Genomic DNA, 22,478 nt, shown 5'->3' on the forward strand with positions numbered 1-22,478 from the left:
CTGAGGAAGAGGAGCACCTGAGAAACGAAGGGCCGGTAAAAGGCTCAGACTGGAAGGCATTGGAGGGACGCTGGCCAGCAGGCAGGCTGTGTGTAGCCAGACGAGAAATACCGGTTCAAAAGTAAACACAATTATGAATCCAGATCCAGGGAAAAATACAGTAACAGAAAGTTCTTTTCCGGTGTTAAACTGGTTCCATGGATGATGCTTCTGCAAACGTTAAATGCCGTCATGCTACAGATGTATTGTCCCTTGGTCAGTATGCAGACAATTTGTTCAGCAATTGCCTTAATGAGTGGAATTATTTTTCTCTTTACAGAATCTTGGAGTTTTAACAAGAAAAAAAAAAGTTTAGCAAAAAAAGGCCTCTTAGGAGCACAGCAGTCCAGATTCAGCTGATTTCACCGATTTCCAGTTCAGTCATTTGTACAAGGCAGTCCTGACACAGGGTTTGCTTGTATTCACACACTTTATTTTGCATTGTTATTTAGTGGCACTGAATCTCAACAGAATAGTAATAAAAAAAATCACTCAACAGGCTCTTTCAGTCATACAGCACTAATATAAACCTACAAAGGCTGCCCCCTGCAGGCCACTGCGTGCAGCTGCCAGGGAGTTTGGAACACGATTGCTGAAGGGTTTAGCTGGAGAAGCACAGAAACATACCTGCACTGTGGAATAAACTCAGGGAGCAGTTGATAGTGTTTGTATTTGTGTGTAGCAGTAGAGGTGTATGCCATAAAAGGGTTAGTTGCAGTTGGACATGCCCATTTAGTGAAGTCTGACATGTTGTCACCCATCTGCCACAGCTGGGATCTCACTGGAAGAGGAAAACTTAAAACCTCTACAGCAAACTCCTTTAACCGTTATGCTAGCTGTGCCATCAGTTACTATGGGAGACAAATTCAACAAGATGTGCAGACAGTAGAAAAGTGGGCTGTATCAAGCAGCAGTGGGAGTGTGGAGCTGAGTGTGCTCTCAACACAAACAGCAGGGGGCGCCAAGGACACTGCTCTGAGCAGAGAGGGATGAGCTGAATCGCACCAGTGCGAGAATGCAGGACTATGAGACAACAAAGTAAAAATAGTATTAAAATGTTAAGACTTTACAGTGTTAAACTGAATCCATTTTAGTAAAGGCACACATGTAGGGGATTTGGGGAGAACATGCGGGGATATAACAGTTGAATCTGAGAACATTAGCTTTCTCTCCTCTCCTACATGGGAAGCCAGACCAACACCTGGCCCACAGACAGCTAAGGTTCTACTTCCTAATCTTCTTAAACTCCCTCTTCTTCATCAGTTAAGCCTATACTGTAGGATTATCCCAATTTAAATACAAGTTACCAAAATTCAACCGTATGCCTTCTATTAGACTTCTTCAGTAACAGTTCCAAATATTGACATTTAGGATTTTACTTACGAAAAAAATTCCTCCAAATGAGTGATTGGCTTTGATAAGTGATAAGCATTAGTGTTAGAAGTCCTCACGCCTTCATCATTCAGACAAAGCAAAGGCAAAGGGAACATGTGAGGGAGTATGAACAACTTTCAGCTTCTTGGTTCTCTGTTTTGTTCTGAGTCTCTTCTGCACCAAGATTAAGGCTGAACTCCCCACCACTACTGAATTTAAGGACAGAGAGAGATGAGCACCCTAACAGAAAGAACAACAAACTCTAGGAGTTGTAGAACTAGTCCTATCAAAGTGTTACACAGATCAAAGCCTGAGCCACATCGTCAAAATATGGACAACTGATTCCTCTGTGTAACCACCTGATAATCTGAATGCCATCATACTCCATTATTACTGCATATATATCTTGGTGTAACGGTTTTAACTGAAATGAATAGAACTCCTTCATAAAACCACCACCACCAAAACAGATTCAGTGCTAAAGCACATTGGTGGGGGGACTGGGCACTCTCAATGGAAGCAACATTTAGAATGAAAGAAAGAATAGAAACAATTTAAATACAGTGTTTCACATTTACAGCTAAATTCATTTTCATTAAAACACTGACAAACATAAATAGCTACTAGTGACTAAGCTGAATCTGAAATTAAAATTTTCTCATTTGTGCCCAAACTCCAACCTCGACAATCTCATCAATAAACCCCTCCCCTTTGCGTGAGCACAATTCCCCGCAGTCCCATTGTGATGTCACGCCATTGACCGGATGAGTTCCATCCTTATTCTGCCTTATTTGTCCTTCTTGCTCTCTGACTCCTCCTCTTGGACCTCTGGCTCCGCCTCTACCTCATCCTTCTCTGGCACGGTTGGGAGTTGGTCCTCTGCTAGCTTCTCACCTTTGTTCTTGGACAGCTTCTTGGATTTCTGGTAAAGCTCATTGAGGTTGAACTCTCGGATGATATTCTCCTACAGACATTGAAAAGGCAGAGGAGGGCTACGTCAGTATCAACAAAGTCACCATCTGGCCTTCACTCAGTTGGTTCAGAAAACAATGAAAATGAAGAGAGAGTGAAACCTCAGAGAAGGTCCAGGACACGGCTCTGCCCTTCTTGTCGATTTGGGGGCGTCTCATGAGCTCCTTCCCGCCCTGGAAGAGCGCGAGGGTGGGCAGCTGCTTGGTGAGAGGAGAGGTGCTCACCTTGTACCTGGGGTGGGTCACAAGAGAACACCGCGTTAACACTCCACTCACAGAGTAATCAGCTGGACACGGAAGGAGGAGGAGGAGAGAAGGGACAGACTTACTTATTGGTTACCTCTCCATACCGCCCCACATCCACTTTCCCAAACTTCAGTCCTGCACAATTGTATCTGGAACATAGCATCAATTCCATTATATTCCATTACGAACCTCATATCTCCCAACAGGAGAGGCTGTATTATCACAGCCTAATCCAACCATGATGCTGCATGAGGTACACTGTAACAGGAGGAAAGTCCTTCACTTTGAACTGAGTAGGTGAAAGCAGTAAATATGAGATCACTTTGATTAATTGTTACATGGATGTCCAGTGGTATGTAATGTGTGTCCTACAATGATGCAAAAATCTCTACTCAGTGATGAGCTTTGCATTTTAATTTTCCCTATTATTCAGATGGACATTTTCTGGTGAAATACACAGTATGTACTATGTACATTTCACAGGAGGGTCACAGGAGCTCTGTCCCTCCCAGAAGTCTACAGCCAATAAGACTACTCAGCTCCACAGCCAATCAGGTCTGTCATTGCATCACAATGCCTGCATCAGTGGCACAGTACATGCAACACGTGTGCACTCATACTTCAGTGACAGGTCCGCGTAGACGGAGGCGAAGGACTGGCACTCCGGGGACCAGTTGGCAAAGAACTCCACGATCCACGTCACACGGCTGTCCCTCTCCAGCTCCTCCTGTGATCGACACACAAATCAGTTAACACTTCACTCCAGTAACTACCTCTGCCCTAAATCCAGCTGCCCAAAAATGCAGTAATAAGGCTGTGCATTTCTTTCAAGCAATAATCTTATCTGCCTGCTTGCCTAAATCAATAACACCTTCCTGGTCAGGCTCATGCTATTTCGGTGGCAGTGCAATTCCACTCCCTGCTGGACAGACCCCGCATCTTCCCACCAATGAAGTTATTTTCTACTGCCTTGTAGTGCGTTACCACAAGCTGCTCTAGCCTGAAGTCTCCCAATCTTCAACATCTATGGTGCGCGATTGTCATGTTTAAGGTTAAGGAGTCCTCTATACAAGTACGGAAACTCACTTCTATAGTTTTGTCGCTGAAGTACTTGATGTACTCCGGGCCCATGTAGAGAGGAGGCTTGCACGTCATCAGGAACACTGAAACAAGGAGAGGTGACACCATGAGAAGGGTAGAGCCACACAGATTAACTACGCTAGTCGTCAGAACGGCACTAGGTGTCTTTACGGACTACATGCATTCAGGATGGTCACAGCAGTTCATTAAATACAGAGCTTTTTAGCCAGCATTGTGCTGTCTCCATATTAACAGGGCTGGACATGCCATTGGTCCACTATGGCAAAGGTTTGCTACACAGTCACTGCATAGCTATATGCTGTGTGGCTGTACTGACCAATACACATGGTGAGGTAGAGCAGTCCCATGCGAATGTCCAGCCGGAAGAAGAGGATGGCATTGGCCACTTTGCTGAAGAGGAAGATGTTCCCAACGTGTTGCTCCACGGTGACTGATATGAATGAGGCAGGCAGTGTGGGGGAGAGTGGAGGGGGTGAGGGGAGTGGAGGGGGTGAGGGGGGAGACAATAGGAGAGAAGAGCGTCAACAAACATGGCATCATTACTTTGTGTCAGCCGAAATTTACCAAACAATTGAGCAAACCAGAAGGCCACCATCCAATGTATACAGAGCACACATTAGTAGTAATGTATAATCAAATGGTTGGAGGTTTGTCAGTGCATAGTGTGTTTACAGTGAGCACAGCCGTTTCCCTGTATGTCCAGAGCAGCTTCAACAACACTCGGTTTCCAGTCAAAACCAGTCAGCACGGTGCAGTTAAGAACAGTCCCTTGCTGTGTGTAGTGCAGCGGCGCAGAGAAATGACGTGAGGCCTGGACCGAGTGTGACCAGGTCCGCGACCGCGCAGGAGTGGATTCACGTCATACAAACCCTGCGTTCTCAGAACGGACACTTACTGGCTCGCCTGTTCTTCATCATGACAATGGCACTCAGAAACATCAGGATCTCCACTTCTCTCTGTGGGAATCACATGCACACAGTTGGCTACAACACCACTGGACGTCCTTCAAACTCAAGCCGCTGGATGCTGGGCGCCTAGTTAATTGTGTTTGTGCTGTGACTTCACAAATCGTTGGCTAGCTAAAGGTGCTGCACTTAACTAATAATTAGTTGCTTAGTACTATGGCAGCTAGTGCAATAGAGCCTTCTAGAGCCACCCCCTACCCCACTCTTACGATGACAACTACCTAGCTAACATTACCAACATAATCCAGACTTCAGAATCACACTTTCCCACCATTTGCAACCAACCCCAGAAAAATAGTTTTTCAAATTCCTCATCAAACACAGTTACTTACTGACCCAGTCAAAGTCGCAGGAGTTGCCGTCTTCTCTCTGCGACGCCAGGTGTTCGCAAATGCCCGGCGTCTTTCGAACCACCAGGAAAGCAACAGACAAAATCAGCGAGGCAACATAATACGGCTTTAGCAGCCACTTATAAACACGTGGCAGGTGATACAAAAAGGCAAAAAATGTCGTTAGCAACGCCATTTCTTCAAATCGGAGAGGGGGAGACACCGACAGCTGAAACGCTTCTAAATTTGTTACAGGGCAGTATATGATAGCCGGACTCCTTGCGAAGCATGCGTGTATCTCACTTAAAGCGGCAGACACAAAAGCGGAGGTCATTGGGGACGAACGCCACTTCCGCCCCCTTTTTAAAATATAATTGGTCAGAGGCATAAAAAACTGGCTGATTATTGGTCTTTGTGGACGTCTGTCATATTTGCAAGGGGCGGGATAAGAGAAGTTTGTGGAAACAGCTTTACGGCGAAAAAGGGTTTTCTCTTTTACCGTAATTACCTGAGGCGGTCCACAGTAGACCTATACAACTTTTAACGAGGAAAATGTGTGCAGTTAATAAATATCAACCAGTTGCTTAACGTTCCACACAGACTAATATATTTTATGTGTAGTTTGTGTAGTGTATATTGCCAGTCAATTAACAATGGCAAGTACGTAATTTGCTTTCAGGGGTAGGTAGTGTCGTTTATATTTCATGTAATACGGTAATGAAAAAGACTCGGACGGATTCGCTGAATTGTCAACAACAGAAACGTGCCCAAATGTTTCGTCTTACCTGGGTGGCGGTGTTGAGCTGAATAATTTGTTATAGATACGTTTATTTTTATGTAATATTTGAATACAGATTATTTTGTGGTAGTTATGACGGAGATATTTTCATCTCTATTCGGCCAAAGTGATGCCCAGGGTCCCCCGAACTCATCGGCGCTGGGGTTCGGTCCAGGGAAGCCGCCGCCACCTCTACCGCACAATCAAGTCTCAATGACGGCACAGATGCCACCACAGCTCGGTGATGAGGGGCCTGTATTGCGGAAGCCGGGGGCTATGAATGAACCGTTCTATTTACTCCGAGAACTACCGTGTGAGTATGAGCGTGGAAGCGAGACTACACGATCACACGGTTTTAGCGATAAATAAGATACACGTTACGGGACATTGTTCTGACATCCGTTTTTTATTGAACAGCTGGTTTGCATAAGTATTGTGGCTTCAGCTGGTTAGCTAGCTCGCTAACATGTATTATGTAATGTATTACGTAGTTCCTTAATTAGAAACTTAACGTTATGCAGGCGTTGATTCAGTATGACCGTCTTATGTGTACATTTTTCCTGTACTTTGTAGTTTAACATTTTTCTAAACCTGTTCGCCTTTGCGCACTCATACTTAGCGATACCCAAATCGTTCTTACCAGAAATGTTGAGTTTTATATCTCTGTACATAGATTATGCATTTTGTATGAACGCCAGTGCATCATTACATTACATTATTGTCATTTAGCAGACGTTCTTATCCAGAGCGACTTACATCAGCTGTAGTTTTATCCATTTATACAGCTGGATATTTACTGGGACAATTTTGGGTTCAGTACCTTGCTCAAGGGTACAGCAGCAGTGCCGAGGCTGGGAATCGAACCAGCAACATTCCGGTCCTGCACCTTCCTGCTGTGCCGCACTGAATAAAAGCGTCTGCCAAAGGAATAAATCTAAACGTCAACGTAAATTTCTTTTCTTCCCTCCTCCTTAACCTGCACTTGCTTCCCTCTCTCTCTCCCGCATTCAGTGGGCAACGAGCTGACGGGGAACACCAACCTCATCACCCACTACAGCCTGGAGCACGCCTACAACAAGTTCTGCAGCAAGAAGGTGAAGGAGAAACTCAGCAACTTCCTGCCGGAGCTGCCAGGTGGGCGGAAGCCGTGCACTCGTTCGGGTCAAGGGGACGCTGTCTGTGGAAATCCAGCCACGTCACATGCTTAATTCAGCGTCGTTCTGGGCATCGGTTGGGCAAAACAGGCCCATGAACACAGAATAGTTTAAGGTTGTATATTCTTTGGCAGAGTATTTAAAAACTGAGTGGAGGATACCCTGGCCACTGGTGTTCTAGTGTTCCCTGAAATCTGTAGATTCTGCACTGTATCAATAATAAAGACTTGTGGGTAATGGGGATGTATTCCTGACACAGAAAAAACACACTTTCAGCATATAAACTACGTTCCAGCAAACAAGCGACTTCTACACACATACATGTAATAATGCTATAAAGGCGCATATGTAAAACTTAAGGGACCATGGATGGGAATGAAGCCAGGTGGGAATACTCAGGTTGCACAAGTTAACTTTTGGTAGTGCATATAATAGTGTTATGCTCACACTCACTGGTCATTGGTGTTGTTAGCCTGGTCTGACACTGTTGCTCTTTCAACTTGAATGGATACACTTCTGTTCTTTTGTGCTGGAAGATGCTCTGGATAAGCACTTCTGCTAAACGAATTTACTGTAAGGTAATGAATATTTATAACCACAAATTGCAGATTTATAATCAGCGGGGGTCTCCTGTAGTATATAAATGATATGACACAATGGCAGCCCGTGGCCTGTGTTTTAAACTCCTGTCTCCTCCAGGTATGATTGACTGTCCAGGCTCCCAGGACGGCAGTTCCCTGCGCTCCCTGATCGAGAAGCCCCCCGTCTGTGCGAACTCCTTCAGCCCCCTGACCGGAACCATGCTGACTGGCTTCAGACTGCACACAGGGCCGGTAAAAATCTCTAGAGTTCCTCTCCTTGCTCCTCATCAGCCGACTGATGGAATTATTACATCAGTCAGCCTTACATTACATTATTGTCATTTACATACGTTGCAATTTGTGTGTTATCCATGTATGCAGTTGGATATTTACTGAGGCAATTCTGGGTTAAGTATCTAGCACAAGGGTACAGCAGCAGTGTCCCTGCCGGGAATTGAACCAGCAACCTTTTGGTTATGAGCCCTGCTCCTTACCACAACACCACACTGGTGCCCTGGATTTGTGGATGTTAGGGATTCGTGAACTTGAAACACAGGTTGGGTGTCTTTCAGTGCTATGACCACGACAGGAACTAAGGTGATAAGTTAAACTTGGGATTGGGTCTTTATGGTTCTTGATGGGATCTCTTCAGTCAGGTTTCGTTGTGGCTGCACCAGTGAAAGACACCCAGATCTGCCTTTCACTGCCCAGAGTCTCCATGCTATAGAGAGTGTAAGTGTATATTTGAAAGCATTTTTAATCATACCCTCTGCGTTTCAGCTGCCAGAGCAGTACAGACTCATGCACATTCAGCCTCCCAAGAAGAAGAGCAAACACAAGCATCGGCATCACAGGCCACAGGACCCCATTCCTCCAGGTGACACAAACCTACCTGTTATTGACCACATTTTTCTGTTCGGCACACACGCAAACAGGCATGCGTGGGCGTACACACACGCGCACACATGCACACACACTTGAACACACACACCTCTTAAAATTTATGGTTGAGCTAAATTCACAAAATCAACATGCAGTGAAAAGTTTTTTTAGTAGCAATTGTCATGAGTATTACCCATGAGAATTACCCAAGTGCTTTGTTTTTGGCTAAAATTCATTTTGAAGTGATTGGCTAGAATTACAATCAGGTGCCTGTTGAAGCTGTACGTGTAACACATTCTTATTCATGATTTAAGCGTCCTTCATAGAAACACCTGGAGTTAATAAAAGTTGTTATGGCAGACTATGCTACTTACAATGCACACAGTCCTCCTGCTCCACATAGACACCTAAATAAATATCATTTTCTCTCATCTTCCAGAGACCCCTTCTGACTCCGACCACAAGAAGAAAAAGAAAAAGAGGGATGATGATCCGGACCGTAAGAAGAAGAAAAAGGACAAGAAAAAGAAGAAGGTAAGAGTGGTGGAATGATGAAGGGTCTAGAGGTCCAGAATACAAATACTTACTTACAGGGATTGTATGTGTGTAGCTGTGTGTTTTGATTTCTGTTCATCTGAGATGTTCATAATCAGAAACCGGTGTGCCTAAGATGAATGGTGAAAATTGTTTTTTTTTTAACTCCAATGATTGTGAGTTGGTCATTTTCATAACACAGTTATGACTAATGTTGTATTAAGAAGTATATCTTTAACAGTGTATTTCTGTATTTTCCCCCTTTTGGCAGAATCGTCACAGCCCTGACCATCCTGGACTGGCAGGCTCTCAGCCCAACAGCAGCAACAACCTGAGATAGAGGGGGATTATACATGTTGACTGTGTGTCTGCGCGTGCGTGCATGTGAATGCGCGTGTGTTGGCATGTGCAGGCTGTGTGTGAGTGTGTGTGTGTGTGTGAGAGAGAGAAAACGCTGTATAATGTGAGTGAAGTGGGGAGAGAATGTGCCCTTTCCCAAAATCATATTCGTCCAACAAATAAACTACCACAATAAACTTTTGTTACCTGTACAGATATCCTGTCTCGCTGCATCTCTTACGCTAAGATCTCACTTACTTTTCATTTTTTGAATATATTTCACTGATGCTCTTCAAAACTGTAGGGTTTCAATTGTTATAAAAACAGTTACTATAAAAAGATATACATGATTACAAAAATGCCCTGCACTCTTTAAGTTCATGTTAAAAATAACGGTGTTATAATTTCTTCATATTTTAAGTACCAAACCATAAGGGTGCTCTTAGCGGTGAATGTGTTATCCATATGCAAATATCTGCAAAATCCTTTAAATAATTTTGGGTGCTTTGTCAGGCATGCTGCCCCTGTGTGGAATGCTCTGGTACTGCAGCCTGTAGGTGCCTGTAGGAGGGGGCCCCACAGTACAACAAACACATCATCATCTGTACACAATATTTATTTTTAATAATATATAATTTAATATATAAATTACCTCAGAATGATTCACCAAACATAAATTCAACTGTTGGGATACAACTGTATTGAAAACCATATGACAGGAAGCGACATGGTGTTAGATGTATACAGACCGACCCTTATTTTAACTATTACATTTTCCCTTAACTTGTGATACAGTGAATAGTTGGGAATGGTCAGTTCACACTTTACTGGTGTACTCTTTTTAGGGAACTGGTAAAGTGCAAAACAAATATAAACATACACATACACAGTGCTTTACAAGTAAACTAACCCACAGCAGCTTGTAAGCCTGAGCACCACACTTTTGCAAAGTAGTAGCAATTACATTGTACATTAAGTTACAGTCATTTAGCAGATATTCTGATCCATAGGTTACAATTTATCCATTTATTTAACTGGATAATTACTGAGGCAATTGTGGGTTAAGTACCCCGCCTGCCAAAGGGTACAACAGCAGTGTCCCAGCAGGGAAGTGAACCATCAATCTTTCAGTTACAATTCCCTGCTCCTTACCACTATTGTAAAGATCAAAACAAGCTGCACACAATGTTATCCATCCAAATACCAGTAATAAAAGTTATACTTTACTCACTGATGCACTACATAAGTTACTTCCTGTGAAGTAAAGCTGTTACAATGTATTTCTGCAAACAAATGGCACTGCAATAAAAAAACCCTCAAATTTCAAAAAAAGACATTTCATGTTTTCATAATACAAATCTTACTTGTATTTTAGATTTTGTAATTCTCCTTCACAGAGAAAGTAATAAGACAACCACAAAAACCACAGGCATGTATAAGATCAACAATGAAAAAAGGTATAAAAAGTATTTGAATGCCCACGTTGCTGCATTCAGGTGCAATTCCAATTTGACAGCAAGCTGATTATAGCATAGAGACGATTCTGCTGCAAGTGAGAGCTTTGTTAAATCTGGAACAGCATGGAGACTGAAACAATGTCAAACCCCTAAGAAACAGAACCCTTTACTCTGAGAGGCAAAACAAGAGAAACACAGGACAGTATTACTACTAATGAGCTATACATTTTGACATATTGTACATGTCCATCAATGATGACTTGAAATAGTGATACAATTCAGGTTAAGTACCTTGCACAAAGGTATCACAGCCCCACCTGAGATTTGACACTGTAGTCTACAGGTTGAGTATCAAGTTTCTTAACCAACTGCAACGCAGCTGTAAATATAACAAATCAGTCATTTCAACAGTGGAGGCACTTACAAATACAAATACTTTACATGATGTATACAAATTTGTTGGAAAAATGTACAATTATGACACATTTTTCTGACAAAACAAAAAAGTTTGACAAAATCAAAAAATATATATTGACTTTTATTAAATATTATAAAATATAATTAACAAAATATCTGGAGCCCTCCTTTAAGGATGTTGTGTTGGGGTGAGCAAATTACAATTTTGGGAGGGGGAGCATTAAAAAAGGAAGAGGGCTCCATTAGTGTTGTTGGTAATCATGTGTAAAAAAATAACCTTAGCAAACTCCCACATCCGAGCAAGTCAAGTAAATGAATATGCAATTTTGATTTCACTGGCCTGAGGCTTATTTCAACTGCATATTTTTGTATTTTACCAGAATCAACACAGGATTGTACTGCTCCACAGATCCAGGTCCTGTGGCCCAATGTGTGGATCAAAATGGTTGGTGTCAGCGTTAGTGTTTTTCTTGAGTCTTTGAGTCTTTTTCCTCAGCTTGTTGAAGCAGAGGCCGTTTGGAGTGACGGCTCTCTATGGCTTGGGCTCAGGGGTTCTCTTACACTGAGAGAAGCATCATTACCTCTCGCGGCTCTGGCTTCACTTCTTACTAACGCTGAGATTAAAAGAGCAATAACCACACCAATGGGAACACCAACAACAGCTCCAATCACTCCTCTGTGAGCTCCACCTATCGCCCCTATGAGTGCCCCAATGACTGCGATCAGAACCACTAAAGCCGGCTTCATGTAGTACTTCAAAAGGGCCATCGCCTCCTCTCTGTACCCCATCCTGACCGCCTCCAACAGCTCTCCCCTCTGTATCTCTGGCTCTTTTATCTGTTCCTGCTTCTGTTCATTCGGCTCCTCATCTCCTCTGTCTCCAGACACTGAAACACACCAGAGAAAACACCTTGACACAGCCATATGCTCCATATACAGGTTGATCAACTCTGGTTGCAGGAGTTAAGCGCACATCTACAGAAAAAGCTTGTGGGAACACTGATGCTCCAAGACTGAAGTTGATCAGCACTCTTTCCATACAATACTGGGCCATGACAAAAACTAGTGCTAACTAATGGTTTCAATCGTTTAATAATTTTGGGATCTGTATCACAGCTTTTTAATACTTACAGTTAGGTGGGATATCAACGCTCCCCCTCCTCTGTCTTATCCTTGACATCAATTCATTTTCTCTCCTGCTCCACTCCTCCTCAAACTTTTTCTTCATGTCCTCTTCCTTCTTCCTGAATCTCTGTTTCAGCTGCTCTTCTCTCTCCTCGTATTTCACTCTCAGCTCAGTCAGCTCTCTCGGTGTTCTGCTCTCTATGATGTCATAATAAACTTGAGGGAGGTAGAAATCCCCGCAGTTTTCCTCCACCATCTGCTCCACCTTCTCCAGCAGGCCTGTGACCTGTGTGCGGGGGCAGCCGGGTGCACTGCTGAGGAAATGATACCTGTTCCCACACTGCTCGAGCAGCCACCGCAGGGACTCGCCTTCTCTCTCAATGTGTTCCTTAATGGCCGCGTCTCTCAGCTCCTCCTCGGATGTAAAAAGAACCATCATATGTCTCCATGCTCTCTCACCAAGAAGATGCAGATGTTTCTTCACTGTCTTCTTCTCCCTCTCTGGGAACTCCCCCACTGGAATGACCAGGAGGAAAGCGTGGGGTCCTGGGGGGCACAGGGACGCACTACGCACAATCTCCTGTTTGACCTGTTCTGATGTGCGCTGCATGTTGACTCTGTCCCACCCTGGAGTGTCCACCACAGTGACCTGCCTCCCAGCTACTTCCCCTTGTCTCTTCACACATATTGCCCCTTCACTTCTGAACTTTCTGCCAAGGATGGTGTTCCCTGCTGAGGTCTTCCCTGCCCCAATCTTGCCCACAAGTACAATTCTCAGGTCAGACATCTTGCCTTTCCTGTCAGAAAGAAATGACATAGATGGTTACTTTCCAGAGGATATTCCATGAGCAATTCACCCCCCCCCCCCCCCCCCCCCCTTCTTTTTTTTTTTTTGTTTTTGTATTGCTTAACTCTTGGGATAGAAAGGCTGCCAATTTCATTCTAAACTCTGTCTACATGCATTTCGCTCCAAAAGTGAGGGATTTATAAGCACAGAAAGAATGCCAGACTAAAACACTCTTGTTTAACATATGATTTACGGTTTGGCTGAACTGGCCGTCAAATTACAAGTAACAAATCGGATGCTTCTGAACAGAAACACACCTGCTGTCATTTTGGCTTCCCCTAAGTGCCAAACACTAGCGGAAATGTTACCCCAGTTCATTAATTCGTACCATCAAGTTATCAGTCCGTACCCTCCATTTATTAATCTGTATCCACAATTTCCGTAATTCGTACTTTGTAACTGACAGGAATTCCGAGTAAGGCAGACTCAGTGTAAACTAGCACGAAGTTTTGTTGTTTTTCCACCATGTCCTCTAAAGGGTTGCATACCAATACCACTGCGTGAAAAAGTGTAGTAACGACGTTACACTTTCGCTAAATTACACTTTATTCCCACCTCTCACCCTCTCGAAAGACTAATGTGTAAAATTCACAGAAATGCAAATGGCGTGCTCCATGTTTCCGCGTTTACGCAGGCTCGCTCACCTGGAAGCCGCAACGTTGGGCTAGCAGATTCCTCCTTTCGCACCACTTATCCTTCCGTGAAACAAATTTTTAAACGACACCACTTGACCCCAGACTCCTTGTATAACATGCATTAAACAAGAAAATGAATGTACAGATCGTACAGTCTTCTATCAAGACATTTCCTTGTGCTGTCCTTGCTCTCACAAATTACTTTCGATTTCGTGAGGTATCATGTGACTGCGCAGTTACTAGTTTCTGTTGTGATGAGAACTGTAATGATGAGGAAGTTTTCTTTCGACATATATAACGTTGTAACCATATGGCTCATTGCTATTACAGCAAATTACACTGAGATTGTTACGTTATGCAAAATATACTGTAGTTTTTAATCATACATATACAATATTCTTTATGACGAGAAATATGACGCAGTGCGTGTACTAGATCCTCCAAATACGTCAGTAGAAACAAAACCACAATGATTAGGAAATGGCCAAAGCTGTGAACTATTGCTGCCGCAGAGCCTTCTTGCAATGCAAATTCTCATATAGTCTGTGTGCCTGGCTTCCTCATTTATATAACTATACTTCCACACGTGAGCCCTGGTCCAGTTTGGAGGTAGCTTGCTACACGCAATTCTGCACCAGTTCATAGATCTGGATGATTACAGCCTATTCACTGTGCCCGCTATATTGACTGATGCACACATCAGAAGAACCAGCGAATATACACCAAAAGTAGAAGACCCTCAAACACAAGTCCAGCCTTAGTGTAGCAGACAAGGCGCCAAGCATCCTCCAGCTGCCTGGTCTTGCATACTCTGCAGACTTCACAACTTTACATGGGATTGGTCCTCTCTCCAAAGTGCTGGACTAGCCAGTGTGGTAGAGCCACCCAGGACTACTGCCATAGATAAAGGTAAGAAATGATAGTACGTATCAGACCAAAACCCCACCTGCATTCTCACCAAGTGTCAAACTTTTTCTGTGCAGGTGCAGTCAGAAGAGACTTTCACAGGTCACAGGAATTCAGCTGTGCCAGGCTCATGCTAAAGCAATCACAGACAAACCCTGACTTGGAGAAGGTCTTGCACGCAAGAGGACCCTGATCCTTTGAACCCTAAAAAGTCTTCTTGCTGCGAACAGAGTTTGAACCTGCACCAGGAGCCCCCGTTGGATTTCAAGTCCAGCGCCACTCGGCCATCACCAGCTACCTTGTGTTTGTTGGTTTGCTTGAACGTTGTGACCACTCTTTCCAGACATTGTAAAAACCCATGTGATAAGTACAAACAGCAATGCACACCCAAAAACACACACTACACAAAGGCTTTGCACGTTCTGATATTTTTGTGGCTTCATTTTCCATACCTTACAGTCTGGCATGACTTTTCGCAGAGACACTGCAGAAAATACACAAAGAAAGCAAAACCACATTTGGTTTTAAAATTTTAAAACCACATTTGGTTTTAAAATTAACATTAAAACCAAATGTGGCATAAGAGTCAAAGCCTATTTACAAAATAACTGGATTTCCATGATCTCTCTTCCTGAATCCCATTCGAACTTCACTGTCCACCGTTGAAAAGGAAGGGATGGTGGCGCCGGGAGGGAGAACTTCCTCTCTCCAACAGCATGTCACGGCAATAGGGCGTGACCAAAGAGCACTTCATTCAATAAAGGTACAAGGCGGTGCAATGCTGCTGCTAAGTAAAGCTCCTCTTTAAAAAAATAAGTTAAGAGCAAAGGGCTAATGGTATGCACTGTTCAACACAAAACAGATTAAAACCGAAGCTTGTGGAAACAGTGTGACAATCTACAGCACAACAGCGCCCCCATTCACCCAGTCAGGCAAAGCAAAACTGCAACTCAGTGAGGCAAAGCAGTTAGGACAATTACTGAAACACTTGCAGTACACACTACCTAAATGCACTGAATTTAAATACGTGAATTTAAATTTCTTTGGTTTCTTTCGTGTCTATGTAGTGTAGTATCCACAACAACCATTACTGTTAATTTCCTTGGTAGACATCTGTACCATGGTGACTTAGCTTACATATTACACATTATTGTTTAATACAGTTGGAAAGTAACTGAAGAAATTCAGGTTAAGTGTCTTGCTACAATGGTCTGCCTGGGAATTTAACCCTTCCATATTATAGTTCCATTCTGTGAAAATCAAGGCACTTCCTGTATCAGAATCAGAATCAGATTTATTGGCCAAGTATGCTAGCACACACAAGGAATTTGGTTCTGGCCTTTGGTGTCTCTCAAGCAATACAGACAATATACAGACAATGTATTATTACTTACAGACAACACACAATATACAAGCAATATACCGATTATATAAAAGACAATATACATAAAGTACATGCGTGTGTGGTAGTGCAAACAATAATGTGCATCATATATGGGAATGAAATTGTGATGTATGAGTACTTGTACAATACAGTATTTGTAGATGTGAAGCAGGGTGTCATAACTATCTGAAGAAAGAGAAGCTATGGCATAGCAGATGATGCTGGTAGAGTTAGAGGCATGATCACTGTTTGCTCTCCTACTGAGGCACTGATGCTGTGGCACTGTTGCTTTCCTAAACTGTCCCTCCTATGCAAGTATTCATACTTTACATCAGAACCCATTAAATGTCAATGTGTTAAATGTTTTAACACATTCGTCGTCGTTTGTCCCATGTGCAGTAGATATTCTAAATACAACTGGAATTTAGACATGCTAGCCACAGAAATGGAGAGTGTTTTTTTATGGATTGTGTTTTAGTGTATTTATTATTGACTATGTTTTATGTTGTATGTTTTAAATGCCTTTGACCTGTCTTATATGTATTGGTGAGCCAAAGGAAAATGTCCACCCCAGTGGACAAGAAAGATCTATTTATCTATATCTATTTTAGATTGTAGTTGTTACCGTACTCTGAACATGGGGACTCAGTGACACCTCACAACCGGCAGGGAGCACATGACACCTGTGAGATGACCAAATGCACAGGCAAGCTTGCATCACTGTGGGTTAGAATTTCACTACATAAAACTGTTCAGTTGGGCCTAACCAATCTCCATTTAGTATAAGGAACCTCTGCTGGTCCTGGAAGCACCTCTGTTGACACCATTTCTCTGAGCTACTAAAAAAAAAAGACAACGGAGTCACTATACAATTAACCCCTCCATTACTGAAAAAACTGTCAAATGGGGTTGATTGATTGGCAATTTTGCAAAGATGCAAATATGCAAATCTTCTCCTTACTCCCATATTCTAAAAACAGATATTTTGTCACTTATTTCTAAAAAGGGATCATTCCTCATAAAAATCCTGCCCAACTTGCCCTGAAAAAGAATGCTGTGTATATACAGAAAATATCTTTGAACGTTCAAAGATATTTTCGGTATATACACAGCATACTTCTCAGCATAATTTTCAGTCATCAGGCATTGGAAAAAATTACAGTGCTCCAATGAAAAAAGTGTCCAGTGCTTATGGCTCTGTGTGTGGATCAAAAGACATCAGCGTCAGTGTTAGTATAGCATTGCTGGCCTTTTCCCCTTCCTTCCTCCTTCTGTTCATTCTGTTCCTCTTCTCTTCCATCTTCAGACACTGAAAAATAAAACACCATGACACGGCCATATGCACCATACTCAGGATAATCAACTCTGCTCACAGGAGTCCACAATTAAGTAGACTTTCCAGCTCTCTTAAAACCAAAAGCAGCTGAAGGTAACTAAATTGGTTAAATAGGATTGTGACACTTATGGTTTACTACCATTTTTGCTCTTAGCCAAAACATCTTGTACGCACTTTTGCAAGTCACTCTGGATAAGACAGCCTGCTAAATGACTACATGTAAATGTAATCAAGCCAATGATTAGCTGAACTGGCAGTTAGGTGCATGTCTGCAAAAAGCTTATGGGAACCCTGGGGCTCCAAGACCAGGGTTAACTCGCGCTGCTTCCATACTGTACTGAACCACAACAAAAGCTTGTGTGTCAAAACTATCCTTTATGAAAAAAAAAAAAACACACCCCTACCATTATGATTTCTGACTTGTGTGACTTATATTTAAGATAAGAAATCTTAGACATGAAAGATAAATATAACAATGGTATCAAAGACACTTTTAGTTGCATCAAAATTTCACTTTAAAACTCATGTGTGGCATGTTGAGGCCAAGGCCTGGAAGTCATTCCAGCGATTGGTATAGGATGAGGTGAGAAACTCTCTAACTCCCTCTGGAACTGTCACTCTAGGTAGTCTTTCTCTGCAGTGCATTGATATTGATGAATTAGAAAGCAAGGCACTATATACGGCAAAGAAAGTATATTAAACTGGCATAGTGCACATGTGGTTTTATATCAGCCATTGATTAATAGTTTATGTACTGTTCAGTGCTACCTAATGGTTTTATGACTAATAATTTTGTGATCCATATGGCGGCTTTTTTAATACTCACTGTTAGGTCGGACACCAATGCTGCTGCTGCTTCTCCTTCTAATCTCTTGCTTTATCTCATTTTCTCTCCTACTCCACTCCTCCTCAGACTTTTCCTTAAGCTCCTCCTCAGCTCCTCTGTCGGTGAACATAAACAAAATCTGTCATGGCCTCACCTTACCACAGGAAGCTTTCACCTGGCAGTGAAAGCATTAAAGGAGGAAGCACACAGGGTTGTTTATGTCATAAAGTAATCTAGACAACATAAACCTCTCCAATCAAACTGCAATAGGAAATTGCAGCAGATACAATATTTCACTTAAAGTTTTTCTTCTGATAAAAGTGAGAAAAACATTATACTACTTCCTTAAACTATGTGCCTCTCACTGACAATTTTTTTATAGTACACATACCAAATAAAACAGAATTATCTTCTCCCTGGGTGTCTGCACTCACAACATGACAATTCTACATCTACATTTAGTTTTTTACTTTTCTTAAAATACTTTCTAACTGAAAACCAATGCTAACATAAAAGTTAATTTTGAGTTTCAGTGTTTTTAAATAAAGTATCACACAGAATGAGCTGTAATTCAGTAAAATCAGAATTATTCAAGGGTCTGAATACTTTTGCAATGCACTGTATATGTACTTATAGCACAATCACCAAATAAAGCACTGAGATTATCTTCTCCGTGAGAACATAAAAACTGTGGAAAAACAAACTTAAGACATGAAACATGTAATAGAAGGAGAGACCTGTGGATTGCTCAAGACCAGGCACAACACAGTTCCAGATGCCCTCCAGACTATGGAAAAAAGGCCTACACAGGTCCAATGGCATGTTCTTCTCATTAAACTTTAGTGAAATGCTTTGTCCATCATATGTGCCCCCCATTCCTGCTGGGGTGTAACCTGCCTGCCCAATTAATTGAGTGCAAAATTCATTCTGAGGTAATAACTAGATCAGTTCTGAAGATACATTTCAAATGGTATCCCGAAACCAGGTGTCTCACCTGCTCACCAGCCAGGCTGGATGAGGCCTATACTTGGCCAGCAGAATTCCCATGGAAGGGGATGGGCTGTTGGCACTGAGAAAAAGAAAATAAACCACTCATAGAGTATAATATTGTTACATACTTCCCATACACACGGAGAGTGTGGGTATCCCACTACAGTGCAGGCCCTAGTTAGGAGTTACACAGACGCTGCTCAGACAGGAAGTGCACGGAGTAACAGCTGGCTGTGAACGTGTGTAAGTAAACTGTGAGGTGTGGGAGAAGGAATGAGGCAGAGGGCACAACTTATTTCCACAGCTACTACTTAGTTACTATAACAAGTGTAATGTACAACAGCTACTACAAAGGTAACGGTAAAAAAAACAATGACAATGCAGCGGCTGGATAATGTGAATCCGTCTACTCTTTACGGCATTACAAACACAAGTTTTTCACCGTGCAGATTTGTTATTAACTTAGTATAGAATTGTCAATTGAAAACATGCGGTTTTTCAGTTTCCTCAAGATTTCAAAGACATAAAGGGACATACAAGATTAAACAAAACCGTTCTGTTGCCTTTTCGCAACATACGTGTAAATCTAAGACGAGTGTGTACCTGCGTATAGAACACCATGTATTTTGCTCTATCACACTAAAACTTGAGTATTACTTAAATACTTTAGTTAGCCCTTTCCAATTTAATCTGCACTGTGCTTTTCAATAGAACATAAAACACCAGATTGACAAAAGACGTGACATACAAGACCTATTATTCAAGTTAAAATATCAAGCATATCGTTAAAATGCAGTTTATGCTATAATTTATTATATAGGCCAAAAATATTGGCACCCCTACACTTCTTTCAGATAATGCACCACTTCTCCCAGAAGATTGTTGCAATTAAAAATGCTTTGGTATTCACATGTTTATTTCTTTTGTTTGCATTGGAACAACACCAAAAAGCCGAGGGGAAAAGGCCAAATCTGATGTCATTCCACACAGAACTCCAAGAATGGACTGGAAAAAATTATTGGCACCTTTTCAAAACTGGAAGGAATAATTGGAATTCAAGCATGTGATGCTCCTTTAATTTGTATTTAAACTCACCTGTGGCAAGTAACAGGTACTGGCAATATAGAAATCACACTCAACTCAATATTTGGTAGCACACCCTTTGGAAAAAATAACTGAAATCAATAGTTTCCTGTAACCATGAATGAGTTTATTACACCTCTCTACTGGAATTTTGGACCACTCTTCTTTTGCGAACTGTTCCAGGTCTCTCAGATTTGAAGGGTGCCTTCTCCCAACTGCTGCTGTTGAGATCTCTCCACAGGTGTTCTATGGGATTTAGATCTGGACTCATTGCTGGCCACTCCAGAACTCTCCAGCGCTGTGTCTTAAACCATTTCTGGGTGCTTTGGGTCATTATCCTCAAGACCCATGATCTCTGATGGAGACTCCGCTTTCTGACACTGGGCCCTACATTGCGCTCCAAAGTTCTTTGGTAGTCTTCAGATTTCATGACACAGGAACATTAAGACCTCTGGATATGAACTTGTAGCTGTGAGATTGTCCATGCTTTTCCAATTTTTGGAATTCTGGTTCTCAAATCCTCAGACAAATCTTTGCTCTTCTTTCTTTTCTCCATGCTCAGTGTGGTACACACAACACAGGTTGAGTCAACTTTTCTGGTTGCAAGTGTGATTTCTATATTGCCAGTACCTGTTACTTGCCACAGGTGAGTTTAAATACAAATTAAAGGAGCATCACATGCTAGAATTCCAATTATTCCTTCCAGTTTTGAAAATGTGCCAATAATTCTGTCCAGTCCATTTTTGGAGTTCTGTGTGAAATGACATCCGATTTGGCTTTTTTCCCTCTGCTTTTTGGTGTTGTTCCAATGCAAACAAAATCTATCATTACTTTCATCCTGTTTCCCTTTATCTTCCTTGATCAACAATAAAACAAATAATTCACAGAATAATTGACACCAATCGCGTAAATGGAGTAAATGATCATGCTCGCGAAACAGCGCAGATTGTCTGTAGTTTGTGTGCTTGCAAAAGCTACATGAGATTGTTTAATTAACAAGGATGGTATTTATCGATTTAAATTACATTAAATGCTCATGACACATCACAGCTTTTGTGAGGTCTGTGTTCTAAACGTTATTGTTCATTGCAAACAACCTAACCTAAAATTTTATTCTCAGTAATTTAAATCGATAAAACTAAATTTAGCTCCGTTTTGTAATTTGAAATTTTGTAACATGAGAAAGCTTTAATGTGAAACATTTAAGAGAAAGCTTTGGGATTACTTGCCACTTAATTGTTCAAATTGCCATCCTTGTAGCTTTCGCAATAGCGCACACACTACAATCTGCGCGGTTTCGCGAGCATAATCATTTACTCCATTTACGCATTGGTGTCAATTATTCTGTGAATTATTTGTTTTATTGTTAAGGAGGATAAAGGTTGAAAGTAATGATAGATTTGAAGGTAATGTTTCAGCCTCCCCTGTTTCCCGCTCACCAGCCGCCACTGATACACACAGGCACACTGAGAAACACAACCTGCTCGCTGTCGAGCTGTAAATGTCATATAAGAAATTACCACACTAATGTTCCTCTGAAATGTGGCTCCCATTCATTGAATAATGTCTGCAATCCGTGGAATCTACTGCTGGTTCCCAGGACCTTGGGAAGAGGCTTTAAATTGGGGGTGCTGTAGTGGGATGTGCATTTTTTGCGTGTCCAGCCCGGGGCGTTAAAATGAGCATTCGCGATGAATAGGCTATAGGATACTATAGGCTACTAATAAAATACTTCCCCACACTTACTGAAATCAAAGGCAACGAAGCATGCATATATGAAACCTTCTCCAATCGTTTACATTTTTTTAACGTTAGCTGCCAAGATAGCTAGCTGTCTGCGTTCAGTCAAACACGTGACACAAGTGTGTGCCGTTTGCAATTTGCGATTCTTTCCTCCAGCAATGTCTGCAATCCGTGGAATCTCCAGCGCAACTGTATGACATTACGTAAGCGCTTGCTTACATTCCCCTTTTCCTTACAGACATGCATTAAAGACATTATCAAAAAGAAAACTTACATCACTTATCTTCGCGATTTATTCGCACTCAGTTGGACTATTTTTGCTACTACTTTCTCTAGGTTCAAAAATGCCTTAATCCCGTTTTAACACGTATATATTCTCCCGTGGTTCTTGCGCTCTTCTTTTTCTGCGGGGCAAATGTTCTTCGGGCTCTCAAAA

General features: G+C 42.1%; 3 protein-coding genes and 1 long non-coding RNA gene across 4 annotated transcripts; 1 reads left to right on the top strand and 3 right to left on the bottom strand.

Annotated features, from left to right (window-relative positions):
* Positions 1-526: 526 nt before the first annotated feature.
* LOC118792977 (thioredoxin-related transmembrane protein 2-B-like) lies at positions 527-5,332 on the bottom strand. Its single transcript, XM_036550892.1, has 8 exons — positions 5,033-5,332; positions 4,627-4,687; positions 4,048-4,161; positions 3,717-3,793; positions 3,251-3,357; positions 2,714-2,779; positions 2,487-2,616; positions 527-2,377 (listed from the first exon to the last, which is right to left on the bottom strand). The coding sequence occupies exons 1-8, from the start codon at positions 5,219-5,221 to the stop codon at positions 2,201-2,203; spliced, it is 921 nt and encodes a 306-aa protein (XP_036406785.1). The 5' UTR covers positions 5,222-5,332; the 3' UTR covers positions 527-2,200.
* Positions 5,333-5,771: 439 nt separating this feature from the next.
* On the top strand, positions 5,772-9,505 carry med19a (mediator complex subunit 19a). The gene is made up of 6 exons (XM_036550895.1): positions 5,772-6,116; positions 6,815-6,937; positions 7,657-7,790; positions 8,319-8,415; positions 8,860-8,954; positions 9,226-9,505. Exons 1-6 carry the CDS (start codon positions 5,897-5,899, stop codon positions 9,292-9,294), a joined length of 738 nt encoding a protein of 245 aa, XP_036406788.1. The 5' UTR covers positions 5,772-5,896; the 3' UTR covers positions 9,295-9,505.
* A 1,824-nt stretch (positions 9,506-11,329) lies between these two features.
* On the bottom strand, positions 11,330-13,967 carry LOC118792973 (GTPase IMAP family member 9-like). The gene is made up of 3 exons (XM_036550887.1): positions 13,784-13,967; positions 12,299-13,089; positions 11,330-12,054 (listed from the first exon to the last, which is right to left on the bottom strand). The coding sequence occupies exons 2-3, from the start codon at positions 13,077-13,079 to the stop codon at positions 11,660-11,662; spliced, it is 1,176 nt and encodes a 391-aa protein (XP_036406780.1). The 5' UTR covers positions 13,080-13,089; positions 13,784-13,967; the 3' UTR covers positions 11,330-11,659.
* Positions 13,968-18,251: 4,284 nt separating this feature from the next.
* Positions 18,252-22,478, bottom strand: LOC118792997. Its single transcript, XR_005005644.1, has 4 exons — positions 22,317-22,478; positions 21,820-21,902; positions 19,221-19,295; positions 18,252-18,342 (listed from the first exon to the last, which is right to left on the bottom strand). It is a non-coding gene; the product is annotated as an uncharacterized LOC118792997 (long non-coding RNA).

The sequence above is a fragment of the Megalops cyprinoides genome, chromosome 18, assembly GCF_013368585.1.
Source record: "Megalops cyprinoides isolate fMegCyp1 chromosome 18, fMegCyp1.pri, whole genome shotgun sequence".
Classification (NCBI taxonomy): domain Eukaryota; kingdom Metazoa; phylum Chordata; class Actinopteri; order Elopiformes; family Megalopidae; genus Megalops; species Megalops cyprinoides.